The sequence below is a fragment of the Lynx canadensis genome, chromosome B2 (genome assembly GCF_007474595.2).
Source record: "Lynx canadensis isolate LIC74 chromosome B2, mLynCan4.pri.v2, whole genome shotgun sequence".
Classification (NCBI taxonomy): Eukaryota; Metazoa; Chordata; class Mammalia; order Carnivora; family Felidae; genus Lynx; species Lynx canadensis.
Genome location: NC_044307.1, coordinates 11,240,496 through 11,261,255, shown reverse-complemented (window position 1 = coordinate 11,261,255; position 20,760 = coordinate 11,240,496). Strand labels below are relative to the sequence as shown.

General features: G+C 44.0%; 1 protein-coding gene across 7 annotated transcripts in view; it reads right to left on the bottom strand.

Moving 5' to 3' along the window:
• KIF13A (kinesin family member 13A) overlaps window positions 1-20,185 on the bottom strand; it is a 215,914-nt gene extending 195,729 nt beyond the window's left edge. For all 7 annotated transcript variants that reach the window (XM_030314776.1, XM_030314778.1, XM_030314777.1 and 4 more), the window contains exons 1-2: window positions 20,090-20,185; window positions 19,713-19,803 (exon numbers count right to left, since the gene is read on the bottom strand). In XM_030314776.1, the coding sequence (XP_030170636.1) occupies window positions 19,713-19,803; window positions 20,090-20,144 (146 nt within the window). In that variant the 5' untranslated portion in view covers window positions 20,145-20,185. The remainder of the gene's footprint in view (window positions 1-19,712; window positions 19,804-20,089) is intronic.
• Window positions 20,186-20,760: the final 575 nt, after the last annotated feature.

Below are 20,760 nucleotides of genomic sequence, written 5' to 3'. Positions count from 1 at the left end.
TAAATAGCCACACAGACTCTTGGATTATAAATATAGAAGTAGGACTGTTTTGTTGGTTACTTTGTTACTTCACAAGTGCTATGAAGAGAGAAAGCTAGCAGGAGCCCATCTCACACTCAAAGACTGGAAAACCAAACTTGTCTAAGGCCGAGAAAACTATCGAAGGCCTTTCTGGAGGACTGCACGTTGCAGGAGCTGAGACGCCTGGTGATCTCCGGTCAGGAACGACCCCGCCAGACCGCTGTTGCTATTGGTAACAACTTCCAGAGAGCCCCTTCTCCATCACTCCCTGCAGGTAAGACCCCCCAGTGCATTTTCTCCTGCTCTCATCCGGCTGGAGACAGCTGCTCTGCCTTCCTGAACTGATTTCTGAACCAACAAGGCCCAGCCATGGGACTATGACTCAGTGTTTCGTAATTGTTGGGAGATGGATGGAAAAGAACTTGCTAATGAGGTGCTTATTTAACAAAGTCTGCATACTCTTAATAAAGAGTTAATAAAGTCTGCAATGGCTTACTTCAACATATAAATAAAAACAGATTCAACGCGATCCCTGCAAAATGCCGCTCTCATGTGACTTCCATTCCAATGTGCATTTTGGGACACCGTGTGTGTGCCACAGAGTGCCCACAACCCTCGGAACCCAGGGGCTTCTGACTTACCTAGGAGCATCCGTTTAACATGAGTGCTTCAAAATTGAAAAAAAAACAAAAAAGACAACCGCCATACGCGCAAGCAGAAGACGCAGCATCAACCTACGTGCCCCTCAGCAACCGGAGAACGAGAGGCGCCCTTGCCCACCAGGAGGAGAAAAGCAAGCGAGTCAGCAGCCCTGCCCCTCACAGACCTGTCCCCAGTTAACTGGCCCCAGACTCCAGGGGAGGCTGGAGGAAGGTGCACGGGCAACCTTCCGGTACCGGCCCCTTCTGTCTCCATGACAACCGCAGGAAACACGTCTCATCATCTGACTCACCCCCATACCAACTGAGTCAGGCCGCTGTGGGTGTCTCCCCGAGTCTGGGACCACACGGCACACAACAGCTCGGGCGCTACACGAGATGAAACAGAAATCACTTCGCCTAGGACAGGATCCCCTTCCACTAGTTACCCTCAGAGAACTCGCTGCTGCGGCCACCACGCAGGTGGTGTGCAGAAAACAGCAACAATGTGAACTCTGTCAAAGTCTGCGTGGCTTCTTGGCTGGATCAATCTCCCTGTGAGCCGTGCTAGCAGCCAGGGCCTGTGCTTGTCAGCCCAAGGCAGTGGCAGCCAGAGCTGTATGGGTCTGGAACCACATGTGTACCGCCATTCTCCAAAAAAGCCACACAACAGTGCAGACCCTATCATTATGTAATAATCTAACACAGAAATTAAAGGTCTCCTGGGGCCCAGACGAGAAGCAGGAGAACCACAAGTGATGGGACAGACACAGCCTGAGGAGGAAATAAAAACATTCCGCCCACAGATTCATGTACGAAGGCACAGCTCTTCCTGTAAAATGCATATCCCCACATCTCTCATGGTATCCAGTCATTAAACATCCAGAGGACACCTCGTCTGTACAAGGCATGTGCTCGCCGCTGGGGGGAAAGGAACAGGGAAGGAACACACAAGAGACATGACGAGGGGCTCTGCCCTCGAGTTCGCCGTCTACAGGAGGCAATAAGCTACTTGCACTAATTCTTCAGGAACATGGAGCTGGTGACTATCTCCACCTCGAGCGTGTGGGAACATTTACTCAGCGCTCCACGGATGAACTCACAGAGCTAGCATGAACTTCCGGTAAATGAACACCGGGCACTTCACGACTATCATTCTGCTTTACGGAAGTAAACAAACAAGCAAGGACGTGTGTAACACGCTAACAGAACGTTCACCGTAAGCTGTAACTTCAACCTGTAAAACACTCTAGAAACAAGTGGAGAAGGAAGGACCAGAAGCCTTGGAACAGCTCTTCACAGACCCATGGTTCCCGAGCCGTGTGACCAGAATTCCCTGTGTCCCCTCATGCCTGTCCGGCTGTGCCCACCCTCCTAAGACAGGTTGACCTCTGGGGTGGAGGTGGCTAGTGGGAGGTGTCCTTGGACCGAGGTCCCCATATGGTTCCCATATGAGCCCTGTCTCCTCTCCACCATCCACAGAGCTCCTCTATGGCCAATGGAGAAAGAGGCTGGATAGCCCATTAAAAAAACGCCAAGCTCTCTCCCCAAACTCCAGACCAGGGCTACGGCTAAAGCCCGGCCAAAATGAGTAACAAGTCCTCTAAGTTCTGAAGAGGACACACCCCAGTGATCATCTGCTGAGACAGTGCAAAGCAGCATGGAGCCCTGTTGCATCTGTCTGCGAACCCAGCCAGAACGTATGAGATGCTAGGCCCGTGAGGACTGGCCGCCACACAACAGCACCCAGAACGGCACCCGGGGCTCCTGCCCCTGCCAGCGACGCTCACGCAGGGACACTCATGAGTCCGTGTGATGGACTCTAGTCCGTGTGGCTGTGTGCACGGATGTAATTACCCTGCTGCAAAGTCAGAAGTCTGTATTAAGGGCCACGTTCTGCAGGCCAGAAGCCACAGCACCTGAAAAACAGCTTTTCAGAAAACTAGAAATGTATTATTGCTTCCCCCAATTTACAGGCCCTGAAATGCACATCCGTTCCTAAAACGGCAGCCTCTCTCAACTACACTTCCCTCTCACAAGGGCTGCCTGAGCCATCCTAATGACACAAGAGCACCGGTAGGACGAGCGAAGGCTCCAGCCAGCAGGCACCTTGCACTACACACACTGTGCGAAACGAAAGTATTCTCAAACAGGCTCATTCCACCTGGGGGCCTTGGGGTCATAAAGGAGATGCCAGGAGGAGGCAGCTTTGGTTTGATAAAGTTCCCATGTGTTCAGACTCTAAGGAGAGTTTTCAGTACCCGCTGCCCCTCCCCACCCAACACCACACTGCTCCTCCCCCTCCAGCTCTCAAGCAGATCAAGAACCAGTTGGCTTGCTTGTTCACAGCAGCTCGTCTTCGGCAGACACAGGTGAACAAGCTGGCCTCTGCAACATTTATCGTTCCCTTTATTCAGGGCAACAGGTTTGGGCCACGTGAATGGAGGAGCCGGAGAATGATCAGGACAATGGATTCACTGCTTTTAAACGAGTATAACCCATCTCTGCTCAGCAATCCCACCAGGATCACCAACACCCCCAGAAAGAATTCACCACATGGGAGGCTTAGGGAGGAGATCCCTGTCACTAACCCCCACAGCCACGGCTATCCAGATGCAGACATTTAAGCCAAACACTGCATTCAAGTTAATTCAAACAAACAAACAAACAAACAAACACACATGGCAACAGAAGCAGGCCAAGGTCTGCAAGCATGTAATTGATCTGAAATCTATTTACTCTCACACGGGCATAAGCTCTCCTCTGTCAGAATCCCCATATAAAAACATTCCTCTGCACTTAGTGTCACGCCAAGAATGATACTTCCTAACAGGATCTGATACACGCGCTTAATGGCTGTTTAATCACCAAGGCTGACTAATCAAGTAAAAGGCTTTGTCTTTTCAATTGAAAATTGAAGCTTAGCTCATACATACTTCAGATATTTTAAAACATTCCATCTGCGGGGCACCTGGGTGGCTCTGTCAGTTGAGCATCTGACTTCGACACAGGTAATGATCTCACAGTTCATGGGTTCGAGCCCTGCATCGGGCTCGGTGCTGACAGCTCAGCGCTTGGAACCTGCTTCTGATTCTGTGTCTCCCTCTCTCTCTGCCCCTCCCCCGCTCATGCTCTGTCTCTCTCTCTCTCTCTCTCTCTCTCTCTCTCTCTCAAAAATAAATTAACATAAATAAATAAATAGGGGCGCCTGGGTAGCTCAGTCGGTTAAGCGTCCAACTTCGGCACAGGTCATGATCTCACAATCTGTGAGTTCGAGCCCTGCATCGGGCTCTGTGCTGACGGCTCAGAGCCTGGAGCCTGCTTCGGATTCTGTGTCTCCCTCTCTCTCTGCCCCTCCCCCACTCATGCTCTGTCTCTCTCTGTCTCAAAAATAAATTAAAAAAAAAAATTAAAAAAAATAAATAAAATTTTAAAAAGTAAAATAAAATATAAAATAAATAAAATAAAAATAAAACACTCCAGCTACAGAATGAAACACACGTAGCCTGGCCTTGCGCTCCCCAAATCAGCCTGTTGTCTCTAGATCACAGAGATGGCCTTGGAAAGGCTGAAAAGTCAAGGCCATCAATGAACTGGCACCCAAGGCCCATACCTGGCCCCTTCCTTGTTCCTCCAGCTTCCCCTGCCCCATCCTATTCTTTGCTTCCAGGGGTGGAACAAAGGGGTGGCAGGGGTGAACTCTGAGGGCACCATGAGGGCAAGGAGAGGCTGACAGCAGAAACACTCCCCTGCACTCCTCCCCACTTCTGAAGCCATGAATGATGGCTCAGATGTTTTACGTGCACAAGGAACAAAGAGAAAAGCAGCACACGCTTCGTGTTCGTTCATGTAAATGTACAAAGTATTTAGCACATCAAAACTTTTCTGTTACGTGCCTCTTTAGTTCTTCTGTATTTCTGCACACAACAACTGGATACCCTGATCGAGATGTCTGATGGCATGCATCGTTCCCTTATTAAAAGAAACTGACCACAAATGCATGTGCATATACGTTTGCAGGATACATATTTTTTTTGAAAAAGTATTTTAAGAAAACGACCAGGAAATTCAAAGGAAAATTACTGTAGTGTGTTTCTAGGAAATAGTCAAGAGATATTTTCCAAAAAGATTATGGTAAATAAATAAATAGTGAATAGGTCCAAGGATAAAATACATTCATTTAATGGGTGCCAGACAACCAGATAAGTAAATAAAATAGCTTCTTTATTTTGAATTTTTTTTTTTTTACGTTTATTTATTTTTGAGACAGAGAGAGACAGAGCATGAACAGGGGAGGGTCAGAGAGAGAGGGAGACACAGAATCGGAAGCAGGCTCCAGGCTCTGAGCTGTCAGCACAGAGCCCGATGTGGGGCTTGAACTCATGGGCCGCGAGATCATGACCGAGCCGAAGTCGGTCGCCCAAGGCCACCCAGGCGCCCCTATTTTGAATGTTTAATAGAGACACTTTGAGTCTACGTCTCCTGTATAAACCATTGGAACAAGAGTCACCAGGCTGAGCACTGGGATAATAAAATCAGTCGCCTCAGGAAGAAAAAGAGAGGCACAGAAACCCAATATTACTGAACACAACGTATCAGTACCTTCAGACAGCCATTGCCCCTGAAGTCAATTTCTGTCTAGGTAGAAGTAACCATCCAAGAATCCCCTACACTAAATAAAGCCTGCTAACCACTAATTATATCCTATTAATAGAAATATAATCAAATACTAACCCACACTTTCTGAGAACGTACTATGTCTAAGGTAACAAAGACCAGCACCCAGTAACTAGAACTCAGGGCTGAAGGTCCACGGTCATTGCAAAGACAAAAGAGTCTTTCTGACGTATACACTTCAATCAAAAGTAATCAGAAATTTCATAATACTTCAAAAGAATTGTGAGGTTTCCTACTTTAATTGCTCTTTTTAGATGTAAAAAAAAACAACAAAACTTCATATATTAAACTCGGAATGACTAAGAAACGGTATTAGGAAGAAAACCCGGGTCAATGAGCTTTAGGTGTTCCACAGTAATAAAAATAATAAATTATCAGCACTTAGTAGGTGCTATGTGGCAGGTACCATGCCAATCCCCACAATCACCACCATGTCTGGCACTTTCATTATTTCCATTTTATAAACGAGGAAACCAAGGCACTGAGGTTTGAGGGACTTGCCCAACATTTCACAGCCAATAAGTGACTCAAACATAAGCAGGTGGCCCCCAAAGTTCACACCACTACACCATTCTGTCACAATGCTTTGTTCTTCATACCCAACTAACGGCCACAGAAACATTGCAGAAGGCAAATAAAAGATTTCCCTTCATGGAGAGTAAAAGCTCCAGGTTGGATACAAGGTAACTTACCATACTTAAGAAATTTTAAACTCCGTTTAGGTTAACTTTTTTGTAGACAGGTCGACTGATTTCAAGATACCAAACTACAAAAGCAAAGATGAACCCTGTACCATTAGAAATATTCAATTATAATTTTTTTTTCAACGTTTATTTATTTTTGGGACAGAGAGAGACAGAGCATGAACGGGGGAGGGGCAGAGAGAGAGGGAGACACAGAATCGGAAACAGGCTCCAGGCTCTGAGCCATCAGCCCAGAGCCTGACGCGGGGCTCGAACTCACAGACCGCGAGATCGTGACCTGGCTGAAGTCGGACGCTTAACCGACTGCGCCACCCAGGCGCCCCAGAAATATTCAATTATACACATAAGAGGATGCTTTGTTCAGTTTTTAAAAGAAAAAAAAAAACTTTTAACATTGATAGTAAGTGCTTTACTTTTTCAAATGGTTTTATTTATTTTTGAGAGAGAGAGAGAGAAAGAGAGAGGGAGTGGGAGGGAGGGGCAGAGAGACAGGGAGACACAGAATCCAAAGCAGGCTCCAGGCTCTGAGCCATCAGCACAGAGCCCGATGCAGGGCTCAAACTGGTGAAGCAAGAGATCATGACCTGAGCTGAAGCTGGATGCTTAACTGACTGAGCCACCCAGGCAGCCCATAATAGAATGTGCTTTAGCCTGAAGGATCAAAGGAGTCAAGATGCCGACAACTGTAATGATTGATGTACTACCAAATATCACAGACACCAGGGACATCCAACTGCACGTCACAGTCTATGGGTGACCTGTGCTGATGCTCCCATCAATTCCCAGGAAAGGAGAAAATTAACCATGTGGTTATTTTACAAAGCTAAACTGTATTTTACAAAGCTAAACTTATCCAATGTTTAAATTCTCATTATATCCTTCCTTCTGTTGTTAAGCAGTTTATTTTATTAAATGAAGTATCAAGACACAGTTGGTGTTTTTGTTTTTGTGTGCTCGCCTGGCACATTTAAAAGAAGTTGGAAACTGTTTATCCAAAGTTTTATTTCTATTGGTGTTTTTTTTTTCATTTTTATTTTTTTAAGTAAGCTCTATGCCCAACATGGGGCTTGAACTCATGACTCTGAGATCAAGAGTCCCATGCTTTACTGACTGAGCCAACCAGGCGCCCCTATTTCTATTGTTTTGTTTGTTTGTTTGTTTGTTTGTTTGTTTTAATTGCTTCTCAAGTCTGGGAACCAATGAGCAAGGAAAGAGTTTTAACTCTTGGAAAAAACTAGTTAAATAATAACCTGGCTAGAGAACTTAAAAAAAAAAAAAAAAAGTCCCTTAGGAGTACAGTAGGCCAGCAATTTTGGAAAATTATTTCCACTGCATAATTTATCATAAAAGCACAGACTAAGCTGTCATCCTCAAGAGATGAATATTATTCTATCAAACCCAGCAATAGTTCAAGGCTTCAAAAGAAGCCTTGCTTATGTTGCCATGCTAATGTTACCTATTTGTTCTGTAACTCCAGGTCAAAAAAGCAGATGTTTAAAACTGGATACAGTTGCTCAGATTTAACACCATTATCTTGATAAGCTTCGCAAACACACTCCTCCCTACTTAAAACATTACCCTTGAAACAAGTAATTTTAAGGATCCTTCTCAATGTAATAATGTAACCATTACAATTTGTATAGAGAAGTCTAAACTTTAATTAAGTATATAAATAGAAGTAAAGATAGAGAACAAAATGACAAAACAAAACAAAAAACCCTAACAGTTTGTTACTCATTTTTGAAAAGGGCAATTAGAACTGTAGGTTCAGCCATAAATCTTTAAACATTCTCTGTTTAGCTGAGATAATAGATAAGTGGGCATATAAAGCATCAATTCTGAAGACTTGATTATTAATCCATTGAAGGTAAGTCTATCAAAAGGTTTGTTAGGGATGCCTGGGTGGCTCAGTCAGTTAAACATCTAACTCTTGATCTCACAGTTCATGAGTTCGAGCCCCGCATTGGGCTCTGTGCTGACAGCACGGAGCCTGCTTGGGATTCTCCCTCTCTCTCTCTCTCTCAAAATAAATAAACTTAAATAAATAAATAGCTGTTAATCTGTTCAACAAACTACATGTGGATTTACTGTTTGTGGCCTTCCAAAACGTGGGATAAATCTACTTGGTATTCGTAATACAACGTCTGTACATTTCCCCACCGTTTGCCCCTTCTGGTTTTCCTCTGAGGCCCCCAGCTTGAGACAAAGGAATATTTGTGGTCCTAGGTGGTGGATGTACAATCCAGGGAGTGTCTCCTCAAGACGACACAAAGAGCTGACAGCAGACAGTAAAGCTTCCCTTTCCTCCAAGGCTTCCTTCCTGTTCCAAGACTCCAAACTTCTTCCCCCAAGGGAATGGCAGATGCTTTCCGCACACTGCTCCTAACAGCAGCAAAGCTCATCACACCTACAGAGCAGACACCGAAGAGCCGCCCGGAATCAGTAACTCCATTCTGCGTTCAAAAGAAAGAGTAAGAGAGCACAAACCAGAAGGGACATACGTGTACACACACACACTCTCTCTCTCTCACTCTCTCTCTCCCCAACCAGAGCTGGTCCCACAATGGAGGATAGGAAATACAGAGCATCAACCAACGTTTGGAAGGGTTGTAACAGAACCCTCAGAAATAAAACTACCCAAGGACACTTTAGGCAAATAGCTCTGGAAATGTTATCTCTCCACCCCCATGCATACATGCTTATTACATAAAACAGCTGCATGTCTGGGAGAACAGCTTAAAAATCACTGGTTCCCAAAAAAGCACAACTGTACTAGATGAAAACGAATCCAAAGGTCCAAACTGGATGACTTACAACCCCCTGTGGGTGCATCCAGGAGCTGGTGCCCTAGCTGAGGTAGGAGGCACGCAGAACGTCTGTGAGGGACCCAGGCTCCTCGGCTGGCTGATAACGACTTCGGAGAGCGAGAGCTAGTGTCTGTCTCGTTTCACTTGACGCCTTCACTTCTTGCATCAGCTACTGCAGGCAAACAGCCTGTTGAGAACAGTGACCCTGTCCTCCCTAGTTTTCCTGACACTCTGAGAAGCGAGTTACAACACAACCCACTTCAGTTCCTATAAGCGTTACCTACTGACACTGTTGGATGCAACTGTACATGTAAGCACAGGTCGGAGCAATCTGAATTTCAGGGCTGAAAACACTTTACAGCTTATCTGGTCTAGCCCTCAACTTTACAGATCCAGAAGGTCATACGGAAAAGGATCGATGGCCAGCTCAAGGATCCGTATCACGTCAGTGGCAGAACCAAGCGGCACCCCAGCTTCTAGCTTGTCCCGCTGTGCAGACCCCTCCACATACAAGGGGTCCCCAGGCTCTGGGACAGAACAGGAGCAGAGGCTGGGATGGCCCCATCGTCACAGGGGTCCACGGCAGGGAACTGTGGCCCACAGGCCGCTGGCAAAGCTGAAGAACCAATGCTTCCCAGTAAGTCAGTATCCAGGGATGGGCCAGGCAAGAGGCAAGGGCTCTCTCTACATCTAGATAATTGAGGTACTTCCTTTCCTACTGCTGCAATTCAAGTAAAAACAAATAAGCGGAGAAATTTTTATGACACACACCTGGCTAGAGAGTAGGAGGCTTTTTTTCTTTCCTTAGTGGTAGAGAATTTATTTAGCTTTGTGGGGCTTTACTTCCACAACCCTATGAAAGTTCCATAAATTATGGGAATAAGGTAAATAACCTGAGTTATGAGGCTTTCCTACATTAATTTTCAGAAAGTTAATGGTTATGAGTACATGATCACAATCAAAATGGTAAAATAAACCCAAGGACAAGGTGTGACACTGGCCTTTAAAACCTGGTTTATTAAGCTGGACCAGTGATTTTCAACCTTGGCCACACATGAGAACCAAATGGCAACCATGTGAGTTAACCGCCTCGGACATTCAAGCTGGTCAAGCCTTCTAATGTCTACACCTCAGACTTCTAGTTTTCAAGGATGAGGCCACAGACTTTGTGGAACAGACAAGTCATACCTACTTTGCTCTATCTGAATTCCTGACCCACAGAATCCATGGGCATAAGAAAATGGTTGTTTCAGACCACTAACTTTTGGGGCAACTTGTTAAACAACAATCGGAACTGGGACATGTGAAAAGCATTTAAAAATCCCAATGCCTAAGGTGCACCCTGGCTCAGCCAGAAAGAAAGGGATGCAAGTCATTGTGGGACCCCCAGACATCTATTTTTAAATCACCTCGGGGACACCTGGGTGGCTCAGTTGATTAAGTGTCCGACTCTTGGTTTCAACTCAGGTCATGATCTCTCAGTTCTTGAGTTCAAGCCCTGCATTAGGCTCTCTGCTGACAGCTCAGAGCCTGGAGCCTGCTTTAGATTCTGTGTCTCCCTGTCTCTCTGCCCCTCCCCCACTCATTCTCTGTATCTCTGTGTCTCTCAAAAGTAAATAAACATTAAAAAAATTGGTGGGGGGGGATGCCTGGGTGGCTCAGTTGGTTGAGCATCCGACTTCAGATCAGGTCGTGATCTCACGGTTTGTGGGTTCAAGCCCCACATCGGGCTCTGTGCTGACAGCTCAGAGCCTGGAGCCTGCTTCGGATTCTGTGTCTCCTTCTCTCTCTGCCCCTCCCCCACTTATACTCAGTCTCCCTCTCTCTCTCTCTCTCTCTCTCTCTCTCTCTCTCTCAAAAATAAATAAATGTAAAAAAATTTGTTTTAATTTTTTTTAAATAAAGCACCTCAGGTGATTCTAACATGCAATCATGTCTAGACCTGGGCTGTCCAATACGGTAGCCATCAACCACGTGTAGCTGTTTAAATTTAAATTAAAATTAAATTAAGTAAAATTTAAAATACAGTTCTTTGGTTGCACTAGACACATGTCAAGAGCTCAGTAACCATATATGGCTAATATTGCCATATTGGATGCAGATATATAGAACATTTCCATCATCACAGAAAATTTTATTGAACAGTGCTAATCTAGACCAGTTCTCAAAGCTCGGTCCTGAGCTAACAGATCAACATCACCTAGAAATTTGTTAGAAATGCAAATTCTTAAGCCACATCCCAGACTGACTCAATCAGAACTTTTTTGGGGTGGGGGCTCTCCAAATGACTCTCACACACACTCAAGGGCAAGAACGACTGGTCTTGTTACTGACCCTACAAAATCATTTTCCCATGACCTATCTCATATTTAAATCTATAAATCATCAGCTTTTAATTCCATTATAATGTAAGAGAATAGTTCATGTAGTCATATAATTCCAAAGGTGTATTTTTAAGTTAGCAAATTTGCATGAGAAGAAATGCCTTTCAGTTAGCAAAAATTCTAAAAAGTCTCATAAAGATGCCCTCGGTTATTTATAATCATTAAGAGAAACAATCTTTAGGCCCAAAAACATTTAAATGGTTAAAAATTACATGAAACTCAACAAACCATTCAATTATTAAAATTATAATTGTGAAACTTACATTGCATGCATGACAAAAATATAAATGAGAGAAAAGCAAAACAGAAAACTGAAATTGCAAATCTGTGTATTACACAGACAAGGACAAAATGAAGGTAGAGGAAAAATACGAATAACTGGTTAGTCTTGGCCAGACAATGACTCCCATCCCTTTTTCTTTCTGCCATACCTCTTATAAAATTAACAATGGAAAAACATTTTAGAGTATCTAAGGAAGCAACTTTCTAAAAAGATGTAATTGTGCTTTGATGTGAAAAGTCCATTGCAAGAACAACTTTGTAAAATAGTTCTACTACTTTATCAGTGACTCACTGAATTGTTCATCTCATAGAAACACGCAATCAAGACAGGACTGAAGCAAATGATTAGGCTTAGACAAGTTGTCCTTTCCTGAGAGTCACAAGGATTTCTTCTTTCTACTCTTCCTTTTAACCTTACATTCTACATTCAAATAGAAGGATTGTGTATTTTTACAAATAAAACTTTAGAAAGATGTGAAAGCCTGACATTTTTTCTTTTAGTTTCCACATATTTGTTGGGTGATAAAATGCCAAATAAACTAATTACCCAGGAGGAATTTCTCACATTTTCTTCTTACATTTGCAAACATAAAGTCCCAGAAATGTTTTATAGAGTGGCCTTCTTTGAAAGCAGAGCTCCTGAATCCCACAGAAATCAACTCTTGATTGTTTTAATACATGTTTTCATATAAATTTTAGCATTACTTCCTTTATTGACAGCTCCGTTGTTATTAAACTGAATTTCTTACGTTGTCAAGGTACGGTGTAATCTTTCTGAGTTTCTGTGTTGGTTTCTCTGCTATTTTGTTTCCTATGCTGGTAATATTCTCCAAACTCCTTTAAATTCTAAATGCATAAACACGTTCTCTACTCTAGCTCCAGGGAAAATTTGAGAAAAGGTAACTGTAGTTGAATAACTCTGAGAAACCTTGATGTCTTCAGGAAACCTGTTCCTGTAAATTTCTTAAAAATATGAGTGAGAAGCATATTTAATTTTGTTAAAAATTGGAAACAATCCAAGTTATCCACTTATATCCAACTAGATTTTACCAGAAGAAGCCAAGTTAACGGGGCTGATAAACTGGCCAGTTTGGTACCATTTAGAAAAATTTTCCCAGCCCCATAAGCATACATATTTTTAAATGAAAACTGACTCCAAAAAAAATCTCTCAACTAAAATTTTTGCAGTAGTGATGCAAAAATAAGATTTTTCTACTTTTTACAGCTTTTTGTACCGGCTACAACTAATTATCTTCATGATTGCTGGTAATTAAGCATCATCTAAGGCAACTACTACCTTCAATTACAGGGTTTACGTATGCTCTTAAGAAAAAGGAAATAATTATTTTTATTTCCATTATTGGAAGTTAAACAGAAAAAGGGTTGGATAGAAGGTTTTAATAATTTTTTTTTTTTTAAGCAGTGAAGAGAACTTACAAAATCCTTTGTGTTGGTGTGTTGGGCATTCTTGAATCTAGGCACTGAGAATACAAAGATGAATCATATATAGTCCTTGCCCCAGAGAAACCAGAGTCTAGCTGCATTCAGCTCCAACTGAGCAAAGGTCCTTAACACAGAAGACGGAGATCAACACAAACAAAACAACACACTTAAAAGAAAAAAGCAGACTATGTCTAGAAAACTATCATTAATGTCCTCAGAAAGGGAGTGAAAATACCAAGAAACAAAAATAGGCTACTACTAAAAAAAAAAAAAAAAAAAAAAAGGCAGAGGCCAAATAATGAGTTCTTGGAAATTAAAAGTATGATAGCATAAAAGAAAAATTAAACATAAGGGTTGAAAGATAAAGTGGAGAAATCTCTTAGAAGGTAGAACAAGGACACAAGTTCTCAGGTCAAAAAGGTCTATTGTGATTTCTCAAAAACAGAGAAGAATATTCTACAAGATTCTAGAAAGTGAAAATCTATGTAACATCTAAAGGATTAGAAAACTAACTTTGGACTTTTCAACAGAAACATGGGAAGATAAAAGACAAGAGAGCAACCAATGCCTTTAAAATGGAATATTTAAAAAAAAAAATTTAATGTTTATTTTTGAGAGAGAGACAGAATGGGAGCAGTGGAGGGACAGAAAGAGAGGGAGACATTGAATCTGAAGCAGGCTCCAGATGCCCCTAAAATGAATTTGATACCCACGTAAACTATCAATGAGATGAGTGGGTAGATTAGACATTTTCATGGTTTCAAAAAACTTTGCCCTTTCTATGGAAGCCACTAAAGAACATGCCAAGGCTCCTGAATGGCTCAGTCACTTAAGCGCTGACTTTGGCTCAGGTCATGATCTCCTGGTTCTTGAATTCGAGCCCCACATCAGGCTCTGTGCTGACAGCTCAGAGCCTGGAGCCTGCTTTGAATTCTGTGTCTCCCTCTTTCACTGTCCCTCCCCTGTTCCTGCTCTGACTCTCTCTCTCAAAAATAAACATTAAAAACAAAAAAGAATATGTTCTACAAAATTAAGGCAGTAAACCAAGAAAGGAAAAGGAAACAGAAAAACAAGAGATTCCACACAGAAAAGAGATAAAAGGAATCCTCAGAATAATGTGACAGGCAACCCCAGGTGATAGCTAAGTCAGGCACAGAAGACTACCCATTCATAAAGGAGCATATTGGAAGGCTTGAGATAAATGTCTCTAAAAAGATGAGATCAAGAGAGAACTTAATGTATTTGAATGTCCTTGAATTTCCTGAAAGGAGATTTAGGTAAGGAGCAGATAAAATTTAATGATTTAAATGTTGAATTAAGGATAAGTACATAGAAAAAGAAGCAAATTAAAGAAAAAAGAAAAGCAACTGTTAACTCCAGGGGAAAAAAAATTTGTATGACAGAAAAAGAAACCACAGAAGAGCACATGGCTCAATTGTAAACAGCTAATTATATTATATAGTCATATAAATAATGTAAATACTAAATATTCATATTATCAAAATTACCATATAACTATACTGGGGAAATGGAGGATGGGAAGAATTTGGGGGTGAGGTGGGGATAGAGCATTGAAAGAGAACACAACACACATAAGAAACTAGCACTACCAGTATGTTATTCAGAAATATGGAGGGAAATTCCAAAAGAATAAGCTAAAATTGCTATTATGTAGTTGCCTCTGGGGAAAGAAATGAAGAAGAGGATTCCTTCTTTTTTTATCACAGCCCTTATAAATTATAGAACTACTTTACACTTTAAATTATGTACACTAGGGGCACCTAGCTGGCTCAGTCAGAAAAGCATGTAAATTTTGATCTCAGGGTTGAGTTTGAGCCCCATGTTGCGTGTGGAGATTAAATAAATACATAAAGTGCACAGATTTTATACACATATTACATATATACATATATGTATTCAGAACCCAGCCTCTTACCCACTAAACCTGTTTTTCAAATTATAAATTTGTAACCCATTAGTGGGTTATGAAATCTATTAAGCAAGTCAACCATCATTTCTAAAATGAATTAGAACAGAGAGGGATAGAAAATAACAGATACACTGCATATAGTAAAATTTTTGTGAACCTTCAGACACGTGCATACACACAAACACAGTCCATGATGTTAAATGTAGTTTTCACTGTGGACTATGAATAAAATAATTTTAAAAACATTAATCTACATTGCATTATAATTACATTTAGTCTTATTTCTTAGAAGTAAGAAATTCCAATCTACCTTTATTTTAAAACAAAGACACGGAAAGCACTGACAGATAATGAAAACATTCCATAATAATGCTCTTTAAAATACCACGAATGTCATGCATGAAGAATGATCACTCTTAAGTTAATGAAATCTAAATGCTCTGCTTTCTTACAATCGACTATAATATTTGAGCTAGAGAGAAATATAACAACACAGAAAACAGAAGAGAATTCAAAGTCACCCAAATAATTTTATAATGTGGAATTTTACTGATCCTTAGGTGATCTATTTTTTAAAATTTCATATGACTTTCACTAATTTCTAAATTTCTGATCTACAAAGATACTTGAGCAGAAGGTGCCATCCTAGAAGCCTTCGGAATAGCAGGGAAAGCCAGCTTGGAGGAAAACAAAAACAAAAACAAAAAAACTACAACATACAATACATAAACTAGAAAATATATACACAGTTGACGAAGCATAGCTTTCTCCCACGGACCAAGCATACCCTTTACAAGCTACACCACACATCCCGCAGTATGGAAAAATCGGTCAAGAAGCTAAAACTTTGATGCTCTTTTACTAAGAGCCTAAATTTAGCCCATTTTTCTTTCCACCTAGCTGGGTTATACATGCACATTGCTGTGAATGCTCACCCAACAATTCACTTACATAAAATAAGATCAAAACATCTACAGAAACAAGTTCCATTATACTCTTCATAATAAAGCTTCACTTCCTAAAAGTTATAAAATCAGGTTCATAAGCTACCCATCTGTATTTTTAAAACCACCACTCCCATCCAAACTGGACATAAAAAAAGAATGAGTATTAACATATGGGTATTTAAAGATATTGGTTGAAATATACATAAACAATAGATTCACGTGTGTGTATGTGTATCTAAAAATATACATTGTTTGGGGCGCCTGGGTGGCGCAGTCGGTTAAGCGTCCGACTTCAGCCAGGTCGCGATCTCGCGATCTTGCGGGATCTCGCGATCTCGCGGTCCGTGAGTTGAGCCCCGCGTCGGGCTCTGGGCTGATGGCTCGGAGCCTGGAGCCTGTTTCCGATTCTGTGTCTCCCTCTCTCTCTGCCCCTCCCCCGTTCATGCTCTGTCTCTCTCTGTCCCAAAAATAAATAAACGTTGAAAAATTTTAAAAATATACATTGTTTCGGAGAGATGAGGGGATGTGAGAACAGGGGAGACAGCAGGGTGAAAGAGTTTGCACGATGTGTCTCTTGATACTTTGATTTTTAAACTATTACCTGTTTTGGCAATTAGGGCTTCTTATTCTCTTCCTCTTCCTGAACTGCCTTCCTTCTGCATCCTAGTCCATGTGCTGCGTGCATAGACACACAATCAGCCAGAAATAATCTGTGGCAGGTGTGTTTTCAAGCTTTCTTTGACAAAGGACTTTCTCCTGATCTTGAAGATGTGAACCTACACTCTTAGCAACCACAAGGCCAACACAAATGCTATCATCTGTCCCTGCAGGATGCCAGGACCCTTGGTCATTTCCTCGGCCCTTCCTCAGTACCCCCATCACACTGGGGGACCTAACTCAGTGCAGACATTTGCTGAGTGCCTGCTATGTGCCAGGTACTATTTGGAGGCATGGGACACAAAGGGAAGTAAGATAAGGTACCTGCCTTCAGGGAGCCTGCAAACTCAAAAGGAGACAGAAGAGGAAACTGGTAATTTCCAAATGATATGGTACATATCAAAAATATTGTGGGCCCATAGTGATCTTTGGATCCCCTGTGCCGAGAAAGGTACCTAAATGATCTGAACATCGTAAACATCTCCTGAATGGTAAATGCAATAGAATTTTAAGAAACATGTTCATATATGTCTTAATATTTCAAAAAGGTGATGAGTATATGTGTCAACTATTAACCTGATATTGTATTATATATTACATATATTATATACATGTCAACTATTAACTCTGTAGTGAATTTTCTTACAATTTCAACACAAATATCTTTAACCTCAGAAGCCCCACGATCTTTTGGTCCTTAACATGTAGCCTTGGCTTAGATTCCATAAAGGAGGAAAGTTGTGAAAGCTAAGCCTGTTTCTTTCCCTGGAAATCAAAGCACCCTTGCTTGGTTTTACTTGTTAAGACTGAAAACTTTCACCCACTAATTTAAATTTTCTACTCATGGTTAATACATCGCAACTTCTTGCAATTTTCAGTAAAATAATAATTCTCACTTTGACATAGGTCTGCCAATATTATTTAAACACTTGAACTTCTAGGTAAGAAAAATAATATTCCCACCTTGCCCTGAGCTCTGTCCCAAAACAAATGATAGAAATGAACTGCAAACATAATATGAAGCATGGTTGTAATTAATCAACCCAGAGCCCAAGGGAGGAATCATTTCTATTTTTAAATGCACTGTTGCTTTAAGTGAAAACCTGGTGGAGAAATATGACACCAAGCTGCATAACGAAAATCAAAATGCATTTGATGTCTCCATCCTTGCAAAGACAATAGTCCTAACCTACAAGCGGCTCTGTGGAGTTGACTCCACTCAAGTATTCTGCAAACTGCATGACCAGTACCCAGGCAGAATTCCACAGAAGGGTCCATCCACCAAAGAATCCTATCTGTCAGGAGGACAAAACAAGAGAACTCCCATGTTTCAATGCTATTCTTACAGCTTCAGAGAAGGGGCTATTCCAATAAGCAAGCAGATGGATAAATTCCCAAATCATCCTACAAACCTTTACTTAAAAGACCCTGATTAGTAACTGCAGTGGTGGCCCTCAAAATGATCAACTAGTTATTGAGCATTTCTAAACAACGGTCTATCTACAGTTATCATTTTTATCCAAGTTCCACAGAATTAAATGTTTCTCTCCACGAATCACAAAGCTCATTTCATTAAACAGTAGCTAACAGTAGCACTCCCTACGGTTAAGAGTGACAAGGAGCAGGTGCCAAACCAGCAAAGGAAACAGAAGCTACAACTACATAATAGAAGCTAATATTAATGTTCTACCTGTTTCCCCGGCTGCTTTGAAGAATCTGACCTGGCAGAATTTGGGAGGGAGGGGGGGGACAACATAAAAATACCCAGTTTTGGAAAAAATGTTGATGCTGTGTGCACCTAATTTAATCTGTAAATATTTAAATTTACTCAGTTGGCTCATTAGCACCATGAAATATACAACTATAGTACTACGAATGTATCTAAAATAATATAAATATTTACAATGTATCCAAAAATATTATCCAAGGATAGATCCATTACTGAAAGCATTTAACAAACCATTTGAAGTATAACTTAGCAATTTACTATCACTATAACAATCTGCTATAGGTAGTCTGAAAACTGAATAAAAATTTCTAGCCTCAGCACAAAATGCAAAGAACTCCCAATCTCACCTCCTGACACCTTCTTCCCCCAAATTTAGCAAAACCGTGCCTGAACACCACATGATTATATATTTCATTAAACAGTAGCTAACAGTAGAGCACTCCTTATGGTTAAGAGTTGCTTCCTTTAGCAATAAAACAACAAATCCTACTTCAGTCTCTATTCAGTGCCAAACCTCCCAAGAGCACAAATGACTAAATTGTAGCGCGTCGATCAACAGGTGACTTTTAGAAACACACTTCTACTCATGTCCCAGAGGAATTAATTCTGTCAAACTTACAGTTTTCATCTTTCCTATTTTTACAAGCTACTGCACTGCGATGCTGAATGAATTCCAACCGTTTTCTTCTCAGGGGCTTACCAGAAAAATGCCAAATATTCAAATTATTTTAAGGCATTTTCCCATACTGCTGCGTGGAATAGAGCAGAATTAATAAGGATCCAAGAGTTACCACTTTTCAAATGCAAATATGTTGCCATCTAGTAAATGCAGCCCCTTTTTAAACATCCCCCCAGTGTCTATGCAGCTCAGGGCACTACTTTTGTTTCCCTGAAAATCAAAATTCGCGCATTACATTCAGGCATTATCTAGACCCAGCACCAACAAAATAATAGACTTTAAATGGTCCACGCCTCAGCCTGCATCATACAATACTGTTCGGCTTTATTACGCCCCCCCCCCCTTCATTTTACATACAAAGTCCCTAAGCAATTCTGCCAAATAAAGCACACTGTGAAGTGGTAGGGGAAAAACGAGGGGCACTGGGTTTCACGAAAACAAGGCCTTGGGATGGTCGCTTGCCCCCTCAGGCCTCAGTCTTCTTATCTGTAAAATGTGGGGCTGGTCGTCTGTAGGGTTCCCTCCGGCCCCCTCTGTCCGGGTGCCGCGAAGCCGGCCGGGGACGCAGCGGGCTGGTGCCGGCGGTGGCCCGGGGTGCCCTGCCTGAAGCCACTCTAGACGGGAGGGGACAAGGGGGGGGGGGAGTGCCGCGGGAGGAGAGGAACTTGGACTTGTAACAGCTTCAGACAGGAGCGTGCGACAAACTTGAAGCCGTCCCCGTAACCATACGGAAGAGCCATCCCATTTTCCGGGCTCCCACTTGTAGGAGACTGCGGGTGGGACCCCCCTGCCCGCCCTCTCGGCTCCCCTTTACCTTTCTCCCTGTTTGGTGTTAGAAGGAGGAGGGTGCAGGACCGTTTGATTCCCTTCCATCTCCACCACGCACTTGGTGTTCAGTTCCAGTTCTGAAAGCAAGAGGGGAAGGGGGCCGCTGCCGCAAGCCGAGCATCCGCGCCTGCAGCCCCCAGGGCGCGGGGCTCTCCCGGGGGGCGGCCGAGCTGGGAGCCCGGAGCCGGGAGCCGCGCGCCCGGGGGGGGGGGGGGGGGCTCCGCGGCCAGTGCGGCGCCGCCTCCGCCCCGGCCCCGCCGCGCTCTCGCCGCGCCCCCCCCACCGGCCCCGCGGCCCGCACTTTCCAAAGTTGCCCCCGCCCTCGGCCCGACCACAGAGAAAAACGGGCGGAAAGCTGCTCACCTCGCCGGTTCATGGGCCGGACCCGGACGGCAACTTTTACCTTCGTATCCGACATGTTGGCGGCGCCCGCTCGGCCCCAGGCGGCCCCTCACGCGCCGCGCCGCCGCCGCCGCAGCCGCGCGCCCCCGAGCGCGGCCGCCGCCGCTCCGCCGTGTGCTCCGCGAGGCAGCGCCGAGGCGCGCGGGCCATCCCGGGGGAGCGCGACGCGGGGCACGGCCGGGCCCGGGGAGGGGCGGGCGGGCGGGCGGGAGCGCGGGGCGGGGCGCGCGGCGGCGGCGCGGGCGGGAGGAGGCCGCGCGGCCGGGCCCAGGCGCCGCTCTAGCCGCGCCGGCCCAGCCGAGCGCGCCGCGCCGCCGCCCCTCGCGCCCGCCCCGGGCCCGGCCGCGCCGCCATCTTCCGCGCCCCGCCCCGCCCCACCGGGGCCCGGGGCGCTGGGGAGGCCAGGCCTGGGGCGGGTGGGGGCGCTCGGCGGGGTCCGGGGCGCTGGGGAGGCCTGGCCGGGGGTGGGGCGCGCGGCGGGGCCTGCGGCGCTGGGGAGGCCGGGGCGCTGGGGAGACTGGGGCGCTGGGGAGGCTGGGCCGGGGGAGGGGGCGCGCGGCGGGGCCTGGGGCGCTGGGGAGGCCGGACAGGGGTGGGGGGGCCGGGGGCCTGGGGAGTCCCGGGCCAAGCCT